Source organism: Zalophus californianus, chromosome 14 (genome assembly GCF_009762305.2).
Source record: "Zalophus californianus isolate mZalCal1 chromosome 14, mZalCal1.pri.v2, whole genome shotgun sequence".
NCBI classification, from domain to species: domain Eukaryota; kingdom Metazoa; phylum Chordata; class Mammalia; order Carnivora; family Otariidae; genus Zalophus; species Zalophus californianus.
The window spans coordinates 37,998,138-38,021,007 of record NC_045608.1 but is presented as its reverse complement, the minus strand read 5'-3'; the positions used below and the strand labels follow the sequence as shown (position 1 = coordinate 38,021,007).

The 22,870-nt window shown below is 39.7% G+C and overlaps 1 protein-coding gene across 6 annotated transcripts in view; it reads right to left on the bottom strand.

The window, feature by feature from the left end:
* L3MBTL4 (L3MBTL histone methyl-lysine binding protein 4) overlaps nucleotides 1–22,870 on the bottom strand; it is a 501,743-nt gene that overhangs the window by 168,595 nt on the left and 310,278 nt on the right. For all 6 annotated transcript variants that reach the window (XM_027577144.1, XM_027577148.1, XM_027577147.2 and 3 more), the window contains exon 14: nucleotides 15,790–15,892. In XM_027577144.1, the coding sequence (XP_027432945.1) occupies nucleotides 15,790–15,892 (103 nt within the window). The remainder of the gene's footprint in view (nucleotides 1–15,789; nucleotides 15,893–22,870) is intronic.

Here is a 22,870-nt window from a genome sequence, read left to right as displayed (position 1 = left end):
TGCTCTGGCATTTCTAATGCAGTCCTAAACCATCCTCAACTGCATCCCGTTATCACTGACGGAATTAGAAAATTCACTAATTGCAGCTAGTTCTTAAAAACAGGCAATGCACCTCTACCATCTGGCACCACATAAAGACGAAAAAATGAATATTAAATCTGACATATGTGGGCACTGAATTATAATAACAGAAATTAGAGCATGATGCTGTATTTATTATATCATCAAGATGAGAATAATTGAGACAAAGGGGTAATTAAAATCATCGTATCTGGCTTAATATTTTCACAGCCTGAGCCTTTATTTCAGATTTCTGATTCCTGAGGTTTTATTGATAGTTCATGTTTTACAAGGAGTATTTGAACAGCTCTACATATGAAAAAGGAGGCAAACATTCAGGTAGCTTATATTCTTCTTTATTGTCTAGAACAAATTATAAGCAACAACTGAAATCGTCTTTAAGAGCCCCCTGCCTTCTGTGTGTGTGCCTGTGTGTAATCTGGAGCTGGGAACCAAAATGTGTAGTTTGGAAGGAATCCTGGAGATCATTTTGTATTGCTCTTCCCTCAGGAGGAAACTTTTCTTAACCATCTCCTTAACAGCTGATTATCCAGATGGAGTTAAGTTTGTGGGTAGTTTAGTCTTATCACTTCCCTTTCTGACCTACATCTTCCTCCTCTACAAGTCAAAGACGAAATTTCAACTAGCACTCCAGTTCCACACACACATCCAGAAGTAGTTAAAAAGACATGAACGTCAGCCACTTGCTGGCTGTGCATCAGGAAGAGAAGACACAATGTGTCCAGGACTCATTTTCTTCATTCATAAAGGAGACACAATAAAATTTACATCATAGGGCTGCTCTGTAGATTAAGTAAGATAATGCATGTGAAAACATTCTGTGAGTGGTTAAATGATATGCAAATACAACATGTTATTCATTGGTATTCTTATCTTGTATAGCAGGCTCTTTCCAAAGGAGAAACATCAACATTCAATTTTTGTATCAAACTTAGTCCACCCTATTGTCTGCACTGCAAGTAACTTCCAAAAACAGGGCTACTATCGACATGATCCTCACACATGAAAGGCAGACAGGCTCTGGCTATTTTACATTTTAATAATGGTACTTATCTAAAAATTAAGGAGGGTTTCCAGAAGAATGACATATTTTAGCTTTATCTATAAGAAAAAAAACACAGAGAGGGACAAACTTCCTACTCTTAAGGATGTTATTTCTTAGGAGGCTAAAATCCATTTCAAATTAGATTACAGAGTTTCCTATGCATTCAGATTAGCTAGGACAAAGTCATTGACAATTGAGTAACTCCAGGAAGTCACAACAAACTGACTGTGGAATCACATTCTTTTCTGCTGTGCCTAGCAGATAATGAAAGGATCATTAATCTTGATTCTTGGGGTGTCTTTAGAAAAGCGGCTATTCCAACCCAGTTCTTTCTACTGCCAATAGTTTTGTAGTTATGGGCCTTACATTTGGGATATAGATCCCGAACTCAAGATAGTCACCTTTTAACGAATAGTGAAATTTTTAAAAAAATTTTTTTATTGTTATGTTAATCATCATATATTACATCATTAGTTTTTGATGTAGTGTTCCATGATTCACTGTTTGTGCATAACACCCAGTGCTCCATGCAGAATGTGCCCTCTTTAATACCCATGACCAGACTAACCCATCCCTCTACCCTCCTCCCCTCTAGAACCCTCAGTTTGTTTTTCAGAGTCCATCGTCACTCATGGTTCATCTCCCCCTCTGACTTACTCCCCTTCATTCTTCCCCTCCTGCTATCTTCTTTTTCTTTTTTCTTAACATATGTTGCATTATTTGTTTCAGAAGTACAGATCTGTGATTCAACAGTCTTACACAATTCACAGCGCTCACCATAGCACATACCCTCCCCAATGTCTATCACCCAGCCACCCCATCCCTCCCAACCCCCAGCACTCCAGCAACCCTCAGTTTGTTTCCTGAGATTAAGAATTCCTCCTATCAGTGAGGTCATATGATACATGTCTTTCTCTGATTTGACTTATTTCACTCAGCATAACACCCTCCAGTTCCATCCACGTCGTTGCAAATGGCAAGATCTCATTCCTTTTGATGGCTGCATAATATTCCATTGTGTACATATACCACCTCTTCTTTATCCATTCATCTGTCGATGGACATCTTGGCTCTTTCCACAGTTTGGCTGTTGTGGACATTGCTGCTATAAACATTGGGGAGCATGTACCCCTTCAGATCCCTACATTTGTATCTTTGGGGTAAATACCCAGTAGTGCAATTGCTGGATCATATGGTAGCTCTATTTTCAACTGTTTGAGGAACCTCCATACTGTTTTCCAGAGGGGTTGCACCAGCTTGCATTCCCACCAACAGTGTAGGAGGGTTCCCCTTTCTCCACATCCCCGCCAACATCTGTCGTTTCCTGACTTGTTAATTTTAGCCATTCTGACGGGTGTGAGGTGGTATCTCATTGAAGTTTGGATTTGGATTTCCCTGATGCTGAGCGATGTTGAGCACTTTTTCATGTGCCTGTTGGCCATTTGGATGTCTTCTTTGGAAAAATGTCTGTTCATGTCTTCTGCCCATTTCTTGATTGGATTATTTGTTCTTTGGGTGTTGAGTTTTATAAGTTCTTTATAGATTTTGGATACTAGCCCTTTATCCGATATGTCATTTACAAATATTTTCTCCCATTCTGTCGGTTGTCTTTTGGTTTTGTAGATTGTTTCTTTGGCTGTGCAAAAGCTTTTTATCTTGATGAAATCCCAATAGTTCATTTTTGCCCTGGCTTCCCTTGCCTTTGGCGATGTTTCTAGGAAGAAGTTGCTGTGGCTGAGGTCAAAGAGGTTGCTACCTGTGTTCTCCTTTAGGATGTTGATGGACTCCTGTCTCAGGTTTAGGTCTTTCAACCATTTGGAGTCTATTTTTGTGTGTGGTGTAAGGAAATGGTCCAGTTTCATTCCTCTACATGTGGCTGTCCAATTTTCCCAACACCATTTGTCGAAGAGACTGTCTTTTTTCCATTGGATATTCTTTCCTGCTTTGTCGAAGATGAGTTGACCATAGAGTTGAGGGTCCATTTCTGGGCTCTCGATTCTGTTCCATTGATCGATGTGTCTGTTTTTGTGCCAGTACCATACTGTCTTGATGATGATAGCTTTGTAATAGAGCTGGAAGTCCGGAATTGTGATGCCGCCAGCTTTGCTTTCCTTTTTCAACATTCCTCTGGCTATTCGGGGTCTCTCCTGGTTCCATACAAATTTTAGGATTATTTGTTCCATTTCTTTGAAAAAAGTGGATGGTATTTTGATGGGAATTGCACTGAATGTGTAGATTGCTCTAGGTAGCATTGACATCTTCACAATGTTGGTTCTCCCAATCCATGAGCATGGAACATTTTTCCATTTCTTTGTGTCTTCCTCAATTTCTTTCATGAGTATTTTATAGTTTTCTGAGTACAGATCCTTTGCCTCTTTGGTTAGATTGATTCCTAGGTATCTTATGGTTTTGGGTGCAATTGTAAATGGGATTGACTCCTTGATTTGTCTCTCTTCTGTCTTGTTGTTGGTGTATAGGAATGCCACTGATTTCTGTGCATTGGTTTTATATCCTGCTACTTTACTGAATTCCTGTATGAGTTCTAGCAGTTTTGGGGTGGAGTCTTTTGGGTTTTCCACATACAGTATCATATCATCTGCAAAGAGTGAGAGTTTGACTTCCTCTTTGCTGATTTGGATGCCTTTGATTTCTTTTTGTTGTCTGATTGCTGTGGCTAGGACTTCTAATACTATATTGAATAGCAGTGGTGAGAGTGAACATCCCTGCCGCGTTCCTGACCTTAGGGGAAAAGCTCTCAGCTTTTCCCCATTGAGAATGATATTCGCTGTAGGTTTTTCATAGATGGCTTTTATGATATTGAGGTACGTACCCTCTATCCCTATACTCTGAATAGTTTTGATCAAGAAAGGATGCTGTACTTTGTCAAATGCTTTTCTGCATCTATTGAGAGGATCATATGATTCTTGTTCTTTCTTTTGTTAATGTATTGTATCACGTTGATTGATTTGCGGATGTTGAACCATCCTTGCAGCCCAGGGATAAATCCCACTTGGTCATGGTGAATAATCCTTTTAATGTACTGTTGGATCCTGTTGGCTAGTATTTTGGTGAGAATTTTTGCATCCATGTTCATCAAGGATATTGGTCTGTAATTCTCCTTTTTGATGGGGTCTTTGTCTGGTTTTGGGATCAAGGTAATGGTGGCCTCATAAAACGAGTTTGGAAGTTTTCCTTCCATTTCTATTTTTTGGAACAGTTTCAGGAGAATAGGAATTAATTCTTCTCTAAATGTCTGATAGAATTCCCCTGGGAAGCCATCTGGCCCTGGGCTTTTGTTTCTTGGGAGGTTTTTGATGACTGCTTCAATTTCCTTAGTGGCTATAGGTCTGTTCAGGTTTTCTATTTCTTCCTGGTTCAATTTCAGTAGTTGATACATCTCTAGGAATGCACCCATTTCTTCCAGGTTATCTAATTTGCTGGCATAGGGTTGCTCATAATATGTTCTTATAATTGTTTGTATTTCTTTCGTGTTGGTTGTGATCTCTCCTCTTTCATTCATGATTTTGTTGATTTGGGTCATTTCCCTTTTCTTTTTGATAAATCTGGCCAGGGGTTTATCAATCTTGTTAATTCTTTCAAAGAACCAGCTCCTAGTTTTGTTGATCTGTTCTACTGTTCTTTTGGTTTCTAGTTCATTGATTTCTGCTCTGATCTTTATTATTTCTCTTCTCCTGCTGGGTTTAGGCTTTATTTGCTGTTTTTTCTCCAGCTCCTTTAGGTGTAGGGTTACGTTGTGTATTTGAGACCTTTCTTGTTTCTTGAGAAAGGCTTGTATTGCTATATACTTTCCTCTTAGGACTGCCTTTGCTATATCCCAAAGATTTTGAACAGTTGTGTTTTCATTTTCATTGGTTTCCATGAATTTTTTTAAATTCTTCTTTAATTTCCTGGTTGACCCATTCAATCTTTAGTAGGATGCTCTTTAGCCTCCATGTATTTGAGTTCTTTCCAACTTTCCTCTTGTGATTGAGTTCTAGTTTCAAAGCATTGTGGTCTGAAAACATGCAGGGAATAATCCCAATCTTTTGTACCGTTTGAGACCTGATTTATGACCTAGGATGTGATCAATTCTGGAGAATGTTCCATGGGCACTAGAGAAGAATGTGTATTCCATTGCTTTGGGATGGAATGTTCTGAATATGTCTGTAAAGTCCATTTGGTCCAGTGTGTCATTTAAAGTCTTTATTTCCTTGTTGATCTTTTGCTTAGATGATCTGTCCATTTCAGTCAGGGGGGGTGTTAAATTCCCCCACTATTATTGTATTGTTGTCAATGTGTTTCTTCCCTTTTGTTAGGAATAGTTAAATTTACATCTGGGTAAATTCCTTGCAAGTGGAGCAAGTTCTGTCCAGGCTGAGAGTAAACTCTCAGAGTAAACAATATGCGAGGTAGGGTAACTAAGAAGGAAAAGACAAATCATCTAGTCCAATCACCTTGTTTTACAGATGGAAAATCTGAGGCCCAGAGATGATGTGAACTTACCCTTTGCCCAACCACTTGAAATCATAAGGAATATTCTTAAATTACTTTTAATTAAGGGCTACATGCACTTGAAACTTATTTTGAAAAAAATAAATGGAGAAATGAAACTTCCCAGTACAGGGATGATTATGTGTCAGGATCAGGGAGAATTTTGCATTTGAAATGTCTCTCCTAATATCTGCTTAAGAGGAGCCACTGGAGGTAGTACATGGTGATGGAGGTGAACGAGAGGGGCCAGGAAAGCTTGCAAGGGGGTGCGAGAGAACCCACACAGGTAGGCACAAAAGATCAAACTAGCTCTGCCTCAGGATGCAGAGGGAAGAATGAAGAACTGAAAACACAGAAAAAAATGAGAGACACAAAGGACAGATGAAGAGGATCCAATGTCATTTAATAGCAATTTTGGAGAGAAGACTACAGATACCATATGAAATACTTGGAGAAAGATGACCTGAGATGAAAGACGACTTTGGCCTAAAAACTGTGAAAGAACAGACAGTATTACAGAAAGGAAAGGGAAAGGGAAGGGAAGGGGAAGGGGAAGGGGAAGGAAAGGAAAGGAACGGAACGGAAAGGAAAGGAAAGGAAAGGAAAGGAGGAAGAAAGAAAGAAAAAGAAAGAAAGAAAGAAAGAAAGAAAGAAAGAAAGAAAGAAAGAAAGAAAGAAAGAAAGAAAGAAGGAAGGAAGGAAAGAAAGAAAAAGGAAGGAAGGAAGGAAGGAAGGAAGAAAACCATATCTAGACATATGCAGGGCGATTTTAAATTTCATATATACATAAACATATAAAGATATTCTATAGAAAACCTTGACAGAAGGAGCGCAGACTACCTCTGCCACCATCAGCGAGGCTGGCATTAGACTTTGTCCACATGGCATAGAAACCAGAAGGTGACAGGAAGCAATGATGACAACTCTGAAGGAAAAGTTCTGGGCTTAAGACATCTCTCTCCTCTCAGACTGATTTCATGTGTGAGATGAACAAAGATTTTAGATATAATATGCAGGTGCCACAGACAAATTAAAACGAACCTTGAAAAGAACTGTGCCAGAACAAGGAATAAGAGATGTTAAATCAATAAATAAGTGAAGGGGATTAAGGAGTACACTTGTCGTGATGAGCACCAGGCGATGTACAGAAGTGTTGAATCACTATATTGTACACCAGCAACTCATATAACACTGTATGTTAACTAACTGGAATTAAAATAAAAACTTTTAAAAAATGCAAAAACTGCACTGTAAAGGCTGAGGATACCACTGGGGCCAGTAAGATATATAGAAATAAGGGTACATGGTTGTCTTAAGTATGACTGTAAAATTGTTTGCCCACTTCTGTTCTTTCCAAGAATTTATCTCTATTGCTTAAAAATTGGAAAGAAAGAAAAGAGCATTGTATATAATCACAAGTTCAATTAATATAAATCGGTATGTTGGACTGGGGAAAAAAGAATAGCATTCAGTGTTTCAAATTTCACAAAAGAAAGCCAGATTTATGTTTTATGACTTTGATGGTTACATAAACACAGTTTTAGGAATGCATTGGAAAAGTTCAGAATAACCATTAGAAAAACTAAAAACCTTTCTTTTAAACTAGAACTTATCAACAAACAAAATACTCTGGAAAAGGAAGAAAAGAATGAAGGAAGGTCCCTTCCCTTGACCCACAACCATCACTAAAAAACAAACAAGCAAGCAAACAAAGGCAAAAACTTATGACATAAAAGTTGGAATATGTACTATATATAATAATTATAACAATAACTGCAAATAGGTCAAATTTTGTTATCAACAAGAAAAGACTCTTAGATGGGATTTTACTTTTAAGACAGTTATATGCTTTTCACAAAAAGAATACCTAAATAAAATGACATGAAAGGCTAAAAACAATAGAATGGACAAAGATTATCTCAAAATTAAAAAAAAAAATCTCGCTTGGCACTGTTAATAAGAGACAGTGCAGAGATCAGGGGAAAATAAGGGTGAAGAGTCACTTCTTACTAATATAGAATCCATTATACAAAGACACAATGGTTATAAAACTTTTGCACCAAATAACATCCGATTAATGTATCTGAGAAATTTTTAACAAAAGGATAAACTATTTGATCTTTTATTGAAAGACAAATGGAAGAAGTTGTATATCCTGTCTGATTTTACTCATGGAAATAATACACGTATATGAAAAAGCCTGAAAAATGAAACAGATTTAAGGCATATAAGTTTGTAGTTGGAATATGAATGGTTTTTATTTATTCTTGAATACTTCTGTATTCAAAATTTTACTATTGACCATGGACTAGTTCTTTAATAAAATGGTATTAATTCAAAAGTAACATAGATGGTAAACTTTCTAATTCTTAAAAGAATGGACTTTGTCTATAATTTACTTTGATTTTGGTTTTTAAGTGATTTAAAATTACCAGATATCATCATTTTGGCCTACCATTAATTGCCATGAACTGGTCTCGGGTAGAAATAAACTAAAGTCACATCTACCTTCATCATAATAAGGATACAGTTCCTACAACCTTGGCAATTCATATAATTTGAAATTTTGTACTTAATAAAATCCTTAGATTATGTCAAAGAACACTGTGTCTTTGGAAATCAATGCCTCAGTTGCTATAAAATAAAGCATTCCATATGAAATCTTCTTCCCTAAAGAAAGGGAAAAAACAGAATTCTCACACAATTATTTCCCAGTGAGTAAAATCAGACATATGGATTAACCTTCAAGAATTCTAAGTAATGGACAGAAGTGATTTAAAGACCCAAGGCTGATCTTTCATTACTTTATCAATGCTTTTACTAAATTGGGTAATTAATCATGTCATTTTGAGAATTAAGAGTGTTATCCAAAGTCAGATCCTCTTTTTCTTTTTACTATTAAAGTAAAAATACATCTGCAAGTTTATTTTTAAATTTCCACCCAGTTCGATTTCACTGTGTGGTTACATAAAGTCAAAGAAAATGACAGGCCAAGTGACAAAGGAATCAGATAAACGTGAACACATGTCATAAAGGTACTCTCTTAGCATGATAAAGTTTTAACTGCAGGTCACAATAAATTAAGAAGTAGTGTGAATATAAAATTAAAACGATGCCTTTGAGAATCCTTTTGAACACAGTATTCTAATCAGCCATTATAAATTCATGAAGTTTACAGAGCCAATAAAAAGTCATTTTACATAATCTTTTATTTTCTATGGATATGAAGAAGAAAGTGCTATTATGATAAAACAAAAATAAAGAGAAATAAAATTATATACTATTAGCTAAATGATTATTTGGGGGGGTAAACCAAGTTTTAAAAAATAAGTTAGAAAAAATATGGCAGACTGGAAAATTGAATTTTCCTTTCTTCTTGGTAATAAATCCCTCCTCTCATTACTAAAAAAAATCAAATAAATGAATGAGAGGGTATAAATGCATAAACACAAAGCACAAGAGAAAAAATGACAGCAGATAAGTCAACACATTTTCAAAGCTGGAAAATGGATAATGATGTGGGAAACAAAGGCAGAAGAAAAATTATTAAATTTCCTTACTATCTACAGCCCATTGATAAGTCCTTGAAAACAGGCAGAGTGACATTCCTCTAGGAACTCTGCTGCCTCCATACTAATACTTTGCTAAGGGCAAAAGACAATCTTAGCCCAAGCCCCAGGAACCTCTAAGTCTACTTTAACATACAAAAATTCCTTTAGAAACTTCCATTATCTCTACTCCCCAAGATACACACTGGCAATCCTTCCCCAAGCATAGGACCCACCGATATACATCTGAAGGGTCTCATGACTCAGGTTTTATTAGACAGTACTAAATGACCTTTTCCCAACAATAGCTAGCGCCCCCAAGGTCCTGGAAACTTTGTTTCCAAAAGTCCTTAGAGACTTACGCTGTCCCTAACCCCCTCCCAACCTGAAAGAAGATAATGGGCCACTCTTCATGACCCCAGTGCAGCTCTTTCTACCCATGGGTCTTGTCCCCGTGCTTCAGTAAAACCACATTTTTGCACCAAAGACGTCTCAAGAATTCCTTCTGGGCCATCGGCTGGAGAGAGCCAAGATCCGCAGGGAGACGATAGCACAGAAGCACCCAGGAAACGTTTGCAGGCATCATGTCTGCTGGAAAGAACTTACTCAGAAGAGGAGGCTCACTGCTGGTGACAGGCTCCTCAGCCTGGGCTGGGTGCCTGCCTGACCAGTCCACGAAACTCACCAGCAGACGGGCCCACGCATGCACGCAAAGCTGCACACCAGCCTTCTGGCGCTTCGCTCTCAAGAGTGAACACAGAGAAGGACTGCTGGGCTTACGGCAATGTCCTTCATGAAACAGAAAGAAGCTGACCAACCTCAGCCAAACCAAGTCAAAACACAAGTATCTGGAAAAAAAGGGATGCAGGGAGGAGGAAAACAACAGCCTCAAATGCTATCAGAGAGTAAAAGAAAAAGACACACAATCAAAAAAAAAGAACAGGATGCAAAAAAAAAAAAAGTAATCGGAGAATAAGGATGAGTTCTGAGAAACTGAAAAAAAATCACAATACAACTAAAAATTTCAATGAAAGGACTGTAAGTCAAGGTTGAGGAAATAGTCCATAGAAAAGAACAAAAGACAGGGAAGTCAAAGCTGGGGGAAAACATCAGAGCACATAGAAAAGAGGGTTATTACCCAAGAAACACTATAGGACCATTTCTCAGAAACAAAAGACATGAGTTTGCAGATTGAACCTAGGAAAGAAAACTCCTTTCAGAATACCAGTGATAAAGAGAAGGTCCTGAAAACATCCAGGGCCTGAGATTCCTGCAGAGGGTGGAGTGGAGGAAAAGGAAGACCAATCCTTTCCCAAAGTGAAATTTGAATGCCAGCTGACTTCTGGTTTACAGAGAGAAAATGGAGCAATGCCTTCAATACTCTGAAGAAAAAGGTTTCCAACTAGAATTCTATCCACAAGTCAACGGCTATGGTTGAGGAGAGATAAAAGATATTTTTGATATTAAAAAAAAAAAAAAACTACCTCCCACAAATCCTACCCCAAAAAGCAAGGAGAAAATAAACCAGGGACAAAACTTGAAATCCAGAAAATCAAGCACGTGGCAGAAAGAAGGCAAAGGGAATCCCAGGAGGCAGGTGAGCCCCAGAAGGTGGCTGTGCGGCTGCCCTGCAGAGAAACCGGTTCATCCCGGACGGAGGGCAAGGGCAGGGGGCTGGGGAAGGTCACCACGTGTGGGGAAATGATGAATGGACTTGCAGCTGAGAGAGGCTTTGGAGGGGAGTGGCTCTGCCAAAGGAGTCCAAGCCTGGCTGGCAGGGCTGGGGGGGATCAGAGGGGACGCAGGGGTTTGTGCGCAGAGGCCGCAGTGCCACAGCGCAACCAGAGAGTGTTCCCTCAAAACGCACCCAAGACGCAGGAAGACAGCACAGCAAATGCTCTCCTTGAAGACAAAAATGCCAGGAGACAGGTCTATGAGGTCAAGAGCTGGAGGAGTTCCACCGGCCCCAACTGCACACCACACGCACACCACACATACACAGCCCAACACACCCCCCCACACAATCCCAACATACCCCACACACGTACCTGCTGCACCCACACACACCATACATACATATGCACGCACCACATAGACACACACACTCACACACACACCACACTGGCAAATTGATTCATAAATCATGAATAGAGGCTGAGTTGTGCCATAAGTTTCCACGAACTACACCCAAAATGTCTTAGATTTACTGGACATCCTTACTTCTGAGCAGCAGATGTCCCTTTTCTATTTGTGTGTTTTTTTGTTTGTTTCCTTGTTTTAATTTGTATTCTTCATGGTGTGACAGCAGCAACGTGTGTCCTATACCCCACCCAAGAACACTGGGGCAAGAGGTCCCTACCTTGTAACCACACCTGGCTCTTTGTGTAAGAATGTAATTACTAGCTCCTAAATAAATTACCTTTGTATATTTTTTAAAGATTTTATTTATTTGAGAGCGAGCACGAGCAGAGGGGTGAGGGGCAGAGGGAGAAGGCAGGCCTCCCGCTGAGCAGGGAGCCTGCTGCGGGACTCGATCCCAAGACCCTGGGACCATGACCTGAGCTGAAAGCAGCCGCTAAACTGACTGAGCCCCCCAGTCGTCCCACCTTTGTATGTTTTATGACACAGATGTGGATCAAGTCTTTCCAAGTCTATGTTCTACTCAGTTAGAAAAAACAAATTCCTGTCTAATCCAGGACCCTGGCTTATATTGTTTCTATCTTGTAGTCCCAATATTGCCATCTTTAAATATTTCTATGTTAACAAACACACCTATTTCATTTTATTCACTATGTAAATTCATTCAAATAACATGTAAATTGTGTGATAATTGTGTGCCAAAAGTCCTATTTTCATACAGATAAGAACTGATGCAATTTTTCTCAAATAATGGTTTATGCAGATTTTACATGAAGTCCCAACAGCTTTGAATATTACTGTTAACCCCTTGACTATTTTAATGAAAACTAAAGTAAACCTGTCTGAAATCCATCTAAAAAGGATACCAAGAGGTCCACCTGATCTCTCAAAGTGATCTATTATTTTCAGATGTCGTCAGCTATGTCCTGATGTCACAGCTCTCCTCGTCAGCTGTATGAAACAAGACACTGACAACTTATTTTAAGAACATTGTTTACTTCCTTTCAAAACACCAAGGCTTTAAGATCAGAATCAGAAATTCTGACATAAAATGGTAAAAACAAGACTCACTCCTTGCAAGCACTTTGCTGCCTAGGAGTATTTTACAGAAGAGCAGTGAAAATCACTGTCTTCCTATACTTCTAAGCATTCCCCAAGGCTTTGGAAGCAGAGGTCAATTGAGCTGTTTTATACAGGCCTTCATGAAGCTGGAGGGGGTTCTAGTTTTATTGTTTTCTTCTTTTTTTTAAGATAAAAATATTTGCCTAAAACTCTTCTGGACTAGAAACTGCAAAAAGCATTTTGTAGAATGATGACTCCTTGGTAAAGGTACATATTTATGACAAGAGAAAAAAATACTTTCATTTTAGAATATGCAAGTGTAACTCACATGCTTCAGGAAACCAAAGCTAGAGATGACTGTAACAACACATCTAGGGCTCTGGGAGAATGCAGCATTTTAAAATTCTAATCTCCTGCTTACCATCTCATTGACAAATAAGAAGGAAAATGTACAATGACAACTTTGGGTGTGTTAGGGCAAATTCCTAGCAGGTGTAGTTAGGTGTGTGTGTGTGTGTGTGTGTGTGTGTGTGTGTAATATTCTCAACAGATACCACCAAAGACACATATTGAAGAATGATATTTTTCATCTTATAAAACTATGTAAAATTAAGACTACAGTAATTGAAATACATGAAAACAAACCCCAGAGAATATGAATGATTTATCATTACAGTTCTTGCCCAATTAGTTCCAAGAGAATTTAAGCAAATTCTTAAGTTATACTCAAAGTTACATTAGTACATTGACTAACTTAGTAAATGATATTCAGAATGTGATAACCTATAGAGAAGTGAAAATAAGAATTGGTGGTTTAAAAAGAAATCAGTGTATTGACTAAAAATGGATAGAGTCAGTCAATGAGTAACTCTAGCATCTCAAAGCTAAACTTGATAAAGACAAGACTGGTCACTGAAAATGATTAAAGCAAGAGAGAGAGATGCCCCGTGCCTACTGGAACTAACCTTATATTGCCCATGACCTCCACCCTCCATAACTGCCTTACAATCAACACTAACCCCACCAAGAACTTGTCCTCATTCCATGAATACAAAATAGTATTAAATATAATAAAAGCTCTTTTCATAGGTAAGTCAGAATTTGTCTGATAGTTTAATGCCTTATAAGTTCTAAGTGCTGTTCAAGAACCATCCAGTTGTCTTATTTTTTTTGTCTTTTCCATTCTGGAGAGAAGCTCATCACAGGTAGTCATTGCTTTTTTTTTTTTCTGAGATAATGGAATCATTAAGTTTCTGAAGACTTTTATTTACAGGAGCTCTGCTCTATCAGAAGGTCTAAAGCGGGAGGAGAGCCAAGACCTAGTCACAAAGGCGTTGCCCCGAGCAGCCCTATGAATTGTGAGGTCTGGAGCAAGAATGCCTTGTGCCTTCTAGTTCTCTAAGAATGTTCTCTAAAAATGTCTCACTATCACATATGTGCAGTATTTTATTTTTCTCATAAGCTTCATAGAATGCCTTTCTTTAAACTCTACTTCCACATTCAGAAGTTCTGAGGCTCACCTTTAAAGGCTACTTGGTGGATGGAGGAAATCATGTCGGACAGTCTCTAATTAGATACTACAAATAAGAAAACAATTGGATCTGTCTGTGCCATACTGAATGAGAAAAGTTCCAGGAAGCTGCTGGAACAAAGTGGGGCACACCCATTGTGACTCTGTTCATAATGTTTTCCGAATCCAAGCAGGGAGAGGCAAGCGAGCCACACGTAGGAACAGCGTGGGAGGCAAGCCTGCTGTAATGAAGTGGAAGAGACCCTGACTGAGCCAGCTGGCAACCTTAAGGAGCTGTCCAGGGTGATATTTGTTACTTCAGCCCCAGTGCCTCAGGGGGGTGAACTCCAGACCAACCACAACGTTACAGTCTTGCTAACTTTCAGGGTAATGACCCAAGTATTGACGGAAGAGCTCACTTTTCATATAGAAATACCTGCTGCTCAAAAATCTACTTTGAGAAGGCAGAACAGGGTAAACCCTCTCAGGGCTATCTTACAGAACTTTCTGTGCCATCCAGTATGGTGGCCACTGGGCACACATGGCTACGTGTGACTGAGGAACTGAAGATTTAATTTTAATTTTGATTAATTTTAATTTAAACAGACATATATGACTAGTGACTAATCATATTGGGGTTTGCAGCTCTATATTTAGAACAAAAAGAAACACACAAGAAAAGCCTGAGGAAGATTCTTCATAGCCATATACTCCTGGGGATGTTTGAAAAGTGGCTCTATCTGTTCCAACAGGGTCCTCCCTTAATATAGAGCCCCCTCCCAAATGGTGTGATCGCCCCCCTTTCCTCCCACTTTATGTCCTTTACTCTCTTTTCCTCCTTCCCCCACACAACACCACAATGTCTCCAGTGAGTCTAGCCCCACTCTCCTAGTCCATGAATCCTACACATTGTCCAAGTACCCAAGACGTCTGCACATCTTTATATTTTTTTATGGATTCTATATGATATCCTTTTAAGTGTTAATGTTATATTTACACATATAACATATTCATTTATGCTATTTGGGAGTGTTTACCATTATTTCTTACAGTAACATTTGCTTTGGTTAATTTAGAAACTGTTTTCAGCATGGGTTTCCAGGATTGCAACCACCTGGTAAAGCAAGGACTTCCATTTGGATCTCTTTTGTTCAAACAAATATTTTCTTGCTTCACACGTGACATAACTTATTCTTTTCTCTTTATACTTATCTATGATATTTGTTTTATGTATTTGTGTATTTGAATAATTTTTTTAGTTTACATATTCTGTAACTAGAGCACCAATATGAATAATTCATCTATACGTTATTTTACCAATTGATGGGAACATAAAAAGGACTAGGGACTTATACAGACTTATTTGTACTTTTTCTTAAAGCACTATACTATTCTGAAATATTGAAAACATGGCTATATGCTTCAATATAACTTCACACTTACTACTTTCTATTCTACCACAGAATTATCTCATCTCCAAATAACTAAAACATAGAGAAAAAGAAATAAGGGCAAAGTGAAAGCAACAGGGGGAAAAGGCAAGAGGTTCTGGAATTTCTCTAGAAGACAGCAGGACTCAGGACTTGTGTGGAGAGAATTCAGGCTTGGGGTGGGACAAAGAGTGGTGAGTGTGTCCCATGTAATGGGCACTTGTTAAGGAAACTGTCAGAGAGCAGAGGCTCTGGGAAGTGATGCAGGTCTGGGCAAGGCCTCAAGGGTCCAAGAAGGCTCCAGGAAGGGCAGAGGTGGGCAGGCAACAGGAAATGTCAAGGAGGGGCCCTAGGAACACAGAGAAGGGAGTATGACAGGAAGGCATTTGGCTCCTAAGAGTCATTTATGCTGCTACTATAGCTGCTAATCTGCACACTGTTCCAATTTGTCCCTAAAATAATTTAAACAAGAAAAAAATTTACCTGTGATGTCCTGAATACCGTGGACCACGGATATGGCCTATTCCTCGGCACCCTGGGGTAGGACAAACAGCTTGACCTGGAAGGATGTTCACATCATTTGCTCCTTCAGGAAGTAAAAGAACATACCTTGAAAACACCCTCAGTGAAGAAGAACTAGAAAGACTACAATATGTAAATGATACTCATTAAGACTTTGCAAATTAAAAACAAACCATCACCAAAACACCTACTGGATACTTGTGATGTTTCAGAACATGATTTAGCAGAAAATATCAGTGCTGTAATAGATAAAATTAATGCAACTGGTGTCTGAGGCAGAGCAAAATATATAGGCATTGAAATGTTTTAAAAATATGAGAACATTCACTCATTTCTTTCAGAGAATAATACTGGCAAAGGCAATATAACCATGAGCTAAGAATGTGAAAGGGTGAGGTCTGGTTTGTGGTTCCCCTTGAAACTCCCACTCAACTGCAGCAAGGCTCCCCCAAATGCGGGACAGAAATTCAATTAAGAGGGGCTCCTGGGTGGCTCAGTCAGTTAAAGGTCTGCCTTTGGCTCAGGTCATGATCCCAGGGTCCTGGGATGGAGCCCCGAGTCGGACTCCCTGCTCAGCAGAAAGCCTACTTCTCTCTCTCACTCTGCCCCTCCCCCTCACTGGGCTCTCTCTCTCTCTCTCTCAAATAAATAAATAAATAAAATGTTAAAAAAGAAAAAAATTCAGCTAATAAATGAGGCATGCCAAAGATGGTGAACACAGCCCTACCATGCTTACTCAAGTAGTTTTCAAAGCTAGCTGAAAAAAGAACTGCCTGACCCATACTACACTGTACTAATACTATGTACAGTAACACTCATGCTATATTAATACTATTATTAATGCTGTATGTACTTAATACTAATACTAATACTGACACTAATATGTACTATATATAACCACTCCAGGCCAGAGATAAATTCTGTCAAGCCCAAGGGCAATCTATCTCTAAAGGTTTTCAGAAGTTAAACCATCCTTCTCTGTTCTGTGATTTTCCTTGGTCTGCTCTCCCTCCAAAGAAAACCCTCTAGATCTTGTCATCACCCAAAATGATACTGTTTCCAAAAGCACTAAGCAAACAAGCCAGCTGACTGCAAAATCGCGTCCTTCCAGATCACTTGCTGAGGTAGCCCAGCTGCTGATGATGTTTCAATACCGTGGGAGTTTCCAGGCCACAAATTCTCTTCTTTCCCATCCATTCTCCTCCCATCAGAACTCCCTCTCCTCGTCTTCGGTTCTGCCAACCAGTAGTTCCCCTCTGTTGCCAATAACTTAAGCACCCTTGCCTCACTGACAGGTGGCTGTGGAAAGAAAATAAAGAGCCAGCCATGGGTCAGTGGCACCACCCTGCTGGTCTGTGTTTTGCAGGACTAAGTTCTTCTGGAAAAAATTACACAATAGTGCAGATTCATTGTTAACAAAACTATCATCTTCAGTGTCACCTGAGCCCCTCCCCACTCTCCCAGGCTTCCACTAGCCTCCACCCTCTGGCTCTCACAGCTGCGCCTGCCTGCACTTCACTGGGACAACTGGAGCCTGTCTTTGGGGGATAGCATCCCCTCCTCCCTTTCCATCCCAGTGAGGGAGCACTCACTCCCCTCCAGAGTGCGGGCTCTCGCCCATTCTCTTTGGGTCTTCTCTACAGGGTCTTCAGAATCTCAGATATTCTAGTCACTCCTGGACTATTGAATCTTTTGTACCAGTATTTCAACAAACTCCAGTTTCCCCACAAAGACAAAGACAAAACAAAACAGAAAACAAAAGCTTAACACTCTCTTTGGAACCCACATTCCCCTTTAGCAGCCATTCACTGTGTTCCCCTTCCCAGCCAAATGTCTTTAAAAAGTTACATTTGTTTCCTCACATCTCACTACTCAAACCATGTCCATCTTCTCAGATCATTGGTGCCTTCTATGAGTTAAGGCCGACGTGCAGCTGCTGAGTATGCATCACACTCTCGGCCTTGGTGCTATTAATCACTATCCCTTCTCGAGTTGTTATTGTCCACAAGCTTTGGGCACATCACCCCCTACCAGTTTCCTTGCTGCATATGGGCATTCTCTTGTAAGACCCTTTGCCAGATTCCCTTCCTCTAGTTAACCTGAAGATGTCAGAGAACCTCAAGGCATGTTCCTGGGTCATCCATTTCTACAGCTTTATTTACAACCCATAAGCTATAGATGCTCACAGGCTATATACAAGCCAACGGCCTACATACAACAAATATTACAGGCTATTGCAACAAATATTTAGACCTCAGATAGATTTTCATTGTCTACTGAGCAACAAGAAAGTCTGTCATAGATATGTATTATGCTCTCATAATTTTGCAAAACCCCTTGAGGGATAAACAGAGAGAAACGAGTTGCTCCATCCAAAGGTAGCTTTTGGAAGCAGCCTTAAAAAAGAAACAACTTTTAAACAAATCCAAGGAATCTATGTTAAAAAACTGTAAACAAGTCTCTAATTAAGAAGTATGTTTGTGTCGGTCAGTAAATAAAAAGATTTATAAGAAATAAGCACAGAATATAGAGTTTTCTCCAAACTGCGCCTCACAATGCACTACCAAGGCCACTGTCACAAAGGTCTGAAATATTAAACCTATAAACAAAGCACCAAACAAATGCTCTCCCTCAGTCAGCCCAAGTTTGCTCTGTGTGGAAAACATTTCAATAAACTGTCAGTGAAGGCTCCTTAATATGTTTTTCAGGACTATTTCAATGCACTTGATTAAATTAAGGCTTGAAGTGATCTTTTAAATATTTATCAATGCATACTTATCTCCAGAGCCCCGTTGGGGGTCATATTTCTCTCCTTGTTAGATACGTAAGGAGGGGTATGACCTCAACTATTGTGAGAAGAGTTATTACATTAAGAACCACAAGCAAGAGTCATAACAAAGAAGTCAAGAAGAACATGCAATAAAAGAGCATGGAATCTAACAATTTTCCTTGGTACATTTTGTATGATGAAGTTTAATGGGTTGACTCAACGGTGAATTAGACAGCCATCTGTTGGGGAAAAGAAACCTGTGAATTCTACAATCCTTCATATTATTGCCTCTAGGATAAGGGAACCTATGATAAAAAGTAATGTTTTTTTCCCCAGAAAATAATTGCATTTTCACCAAGACTATATTCCTTTTAACTTGGATATTTAGAGAATTAGCTCAGGAAAAAAAGTTCTCAACTTGAAATCATTTTTTTTCAGAACATTTTACCCTTCCTTGCCTTCTTTTTGCCACTTTAACTGAAATTAATTTCCTAGTTTATCTGCTGATCTCTTGTCTCCCTTCACTGCAGTGAGGATATGGACCTTACCTAATGTGCCTGCCATGGGAGCCCCAGAACCCACTACAGCAGCCGCCGGCGCCTAACAAACACTGAACAAATACGTTTTATAAATGAATCACAAATCATAAAGGCAACAAGTAACACCTGTAAGCATTATTTGGTATATCCTGACCACAATGCTGAGAGCTAATCCCCATTTTATTATTTCAGAGCTTAGCTTGTCTAAAATCAATCTCTGGTTTTCTATTTCTGAATACTATGAGCTACTATCAAGCAGCATAAATAGCTCCTAATTTATTCCAAATCTTCTATGAAAATTGTACTTAGGCAGGAGTCAATCTAATGGCAGAGTTCTTCCTGCAAAGGCAAAATGAAATGGAAAATATCCTTGTAGACTGGAAATTATCTGAGTAAGGAACAATGCTCCACACTCACGTGATGCAGTAACCCCCATTCACATGGAATCACCCAGCTGCCATCAGCAGCCCGGGCGGACATGGCAGCTGCCCACCCAACGTCCATTCCCTCTTTACTGCTGATTGAACCCTGACTTGGTTCGGGGAAGCAACGTGCCTAGCTAAAAAGGTTGGCTTTGCCAGCCTCACATCCAGATGTGGTCTTTTGACACTGTCTGGGACAATAAGACCTAAGGGAAAGGCAACATAAGGATGCCAACAAATACTTTTTTCCCAGTAGAAGGGGAAAGATGATGCTCTCGCTGCTTTGTCCATGAACTGCCTCTTTGACCCTCGTGGGACGCAGACCTAAGGGCTCAGACCACAAGCACAAAGACAAAAGCAAAAGTGTTGAAGAAGGCAGAGGATAAAGGAAAATGGGCCTGGAGGGAGGACATGCCAGGGTGGACCTACCACATCAGTGTCTGTCACACAGGACAAATAACCCTCCCTTTGATTAAACCATTGTCAACAGATTTTTGTGTTACTTGCAGCTGAAAAGGCCATACAAGAAAACAGCAATTTTATTTTGTTTTTCCTTTTGTGAAATCAAGTAATTGTTCTAAGACAAAAACTAGAATTGCATGTGAGCATTATTTGCCACGTAAAGAAGATGTAAGATATCAAGGGAAAAATCAATACACTAAAGAGTTTGTACCCATCTCTAGAAAATGAGAAAGGGAACTGGCCTTTACTTCAAAATGGCCCAAACTGGTGACCACCAGTGATGTGAGTGAAAAGGCTTATTGCCCCACTCATTGTGGGTTAGAGGCTGAGTTCACTGCCCTCCTTCTAAGTAGGAGGCAGCCCCCTCTCCAAATTGTTATTTTATTGGGTCTAGAGGTGACCAGGAGCAGAATAACAATGACACTGAAGCAAATGAAGATGCTCTGTTCCATTACATACATATGTGAGCTCCGCATTGATGTTGGCCTGCATCACGGCACGAGGATCAAGCAGCAGTTTTCCTAGCTAATTACCCACTGCTGAAAAAGTTTTCAGTTCAACCTGATTCATTTAATAAGTGTTTTACAAAGAGATGACTTTAGCATCAGGTGGTAATATCCGCTGGAGGGTACACAGAAAATTGGAACAGATTTAAATCTGATACTGATAACAGACAAGTTAAGATACTTTAACTCTTATTTTCTTAATACTATTCTTTAAGTTTTTTTGAATAGCCACTGAGAGTTATTTACTCATTTAAAGAGTTACTGAGTGCCTGCTATGTGCCAGACAGGATTTCAGGTGCCAAGGGTATGGCAGCAGAACAAAGAGAAAGACCTGTCCCCCCAGAGCCAAAGACAGAATAAACACTCAAATGAGAAACAAAATGGAATGTCAGATAGTGATGGTGCTAGGAAGACATAGAAAATGATGGGCAGAAGTGGGGATGCTCTTAAGGCCGGTAATCAGGGAAGAAGTCCAGACATGTGAGCAGGATCCTACACGGAGTGAAAGCACACTTCCCGGGACAATAGCAGGAAGGCCCAAGTGGCTGGAGCTGAGCAGACAAAGGCAAGGGGGCAAGAGACGAGATCCCATGGGCCAAAGTGACATTCTGGGTCAGGTGGGGGCACTGGAGAATAGAGAGGGCTGATGAATGAATAAGAACACACTCACTGAGCCTGTTCTTTAAGGAGCACACCAGGCAAGGGCCTGGGGCAGGCTGTGCCTTGTGGCTGGGGCTAGAGGTACCCTGCAGCCATGGCGTCTACCCCTGGTGCTCAAGGCCATGGACTAGGTAAGATTCCACGGTGAGTTAGTGGCAGCCATGGAGAGAAGAGGCCTGAGGCCTGAGCTCTGGGAAACAGAGTAGGGAGAGGCTAAAAGAGCGTAAGGAAGGGACAGAGAAAGTGCAGCTGGGCAGAGACACACGTCCTCCAGAGAAGGACATGCAGATGGTGCGCCAGGAAGCAAGTCAGGGGCTGTGACCACATGCTGAGGAAGCGGACCTGTTCCCAGGCTGTGGGCGTGCAGCGTGGAGCTGCTAGGACTGGAGCAAGGGAAGCAGCAGAACTAAATCTGGAACTAAAAAGAAATAAATAAAGGAAACTATTCAAATATGCACACATTCTCATTTCATACAATCAAGATTTCACGATCTTTATTTTATATGGGAAACTTTTAGGGCAGTATCCTGTTGTTGTTGTTTTTTCTCCCACCCCGCCCCCAGGAAATTTATATTACAGTTGTTAAGAAGATTTAATGAAATAATTACCTTTGAATGCTAGAGAATGCAAATAATAAGCATACCTTTCAAACTGAAATTATAGATTAACATACTTATTCTTCATCTCCTAATGAAATAAGGGACAATAAATACCCGTTGTGCTGTAATAATGAGTTTCTCAAACAGAAGAAGAAAATAATGTAACCAAACACCATGATTGCTTGTCCCAAGATTCAGGCTGTCAGATTTCATGATATGTAGGTAAAATAGAGTAATAATTTTGTGAAATGGAAATGCAACAAAAGAATAAGGAAAGGTTCCTACAAATGTGACTGTTTTGTCTAACCTGATGATCTAGAAAAACCTTTAAAATATAGCTGTGGCAATATCTGTAAAGGAAGGCCAACTAACCATCCACCTGATGCAGGACCCCATCTAGAAATGTGCCAGAGCCCTGGGGACCAGTGGCTACAATAACGATACTTATTCCATCACAGAAATGAGCACCACGACCACGACCACCCCGTGGTGAGAAAAGAGTTCAGCAACAATGGACAGCTTTCTGAAAGCCCCTTCCACAGATCCAACAGTGCTTCCCACTGAGCAGTTATGGTAAAAAGTGAAACATGTTCTACTAGGCTCTGCTCAGTATTTAAAAGGAGACAGCAAACAGTGGGCAAAGATTTTCTTAGCAAATATAAAATACACTTATCACATGTGGAGCTTTAAATAAGAGACAGAATAATATGGTGGGTATCTGATTAATAACAAGAGGATCCCAGAAAAATTGGATCTCATGCTTAAGTATGGGTACAGGATTGGGGCACCAATTTGTATCCAACTATTTACACAAAACTAGGCTCTTCTCTTATTACCAAATACCAGAGGCCTTCATAAAATGCCAACCTGTTTTGTAACCCAGTTTTTGACCTTTCAAAAATTCAGAAAAACAACACTCTTGATTTATGGAAGGGAAAAACTGGGAGAGGTCCACATAGGTAACACAGAAGCACAAAATTTTAAGAGTAGAAAAAACTTGAGGCATTATTGGCACACATGAAATACCTGGTTTACATGCAACTGAACTAAACTGAATTAAACTTGCCTCTAACTGATAACCATA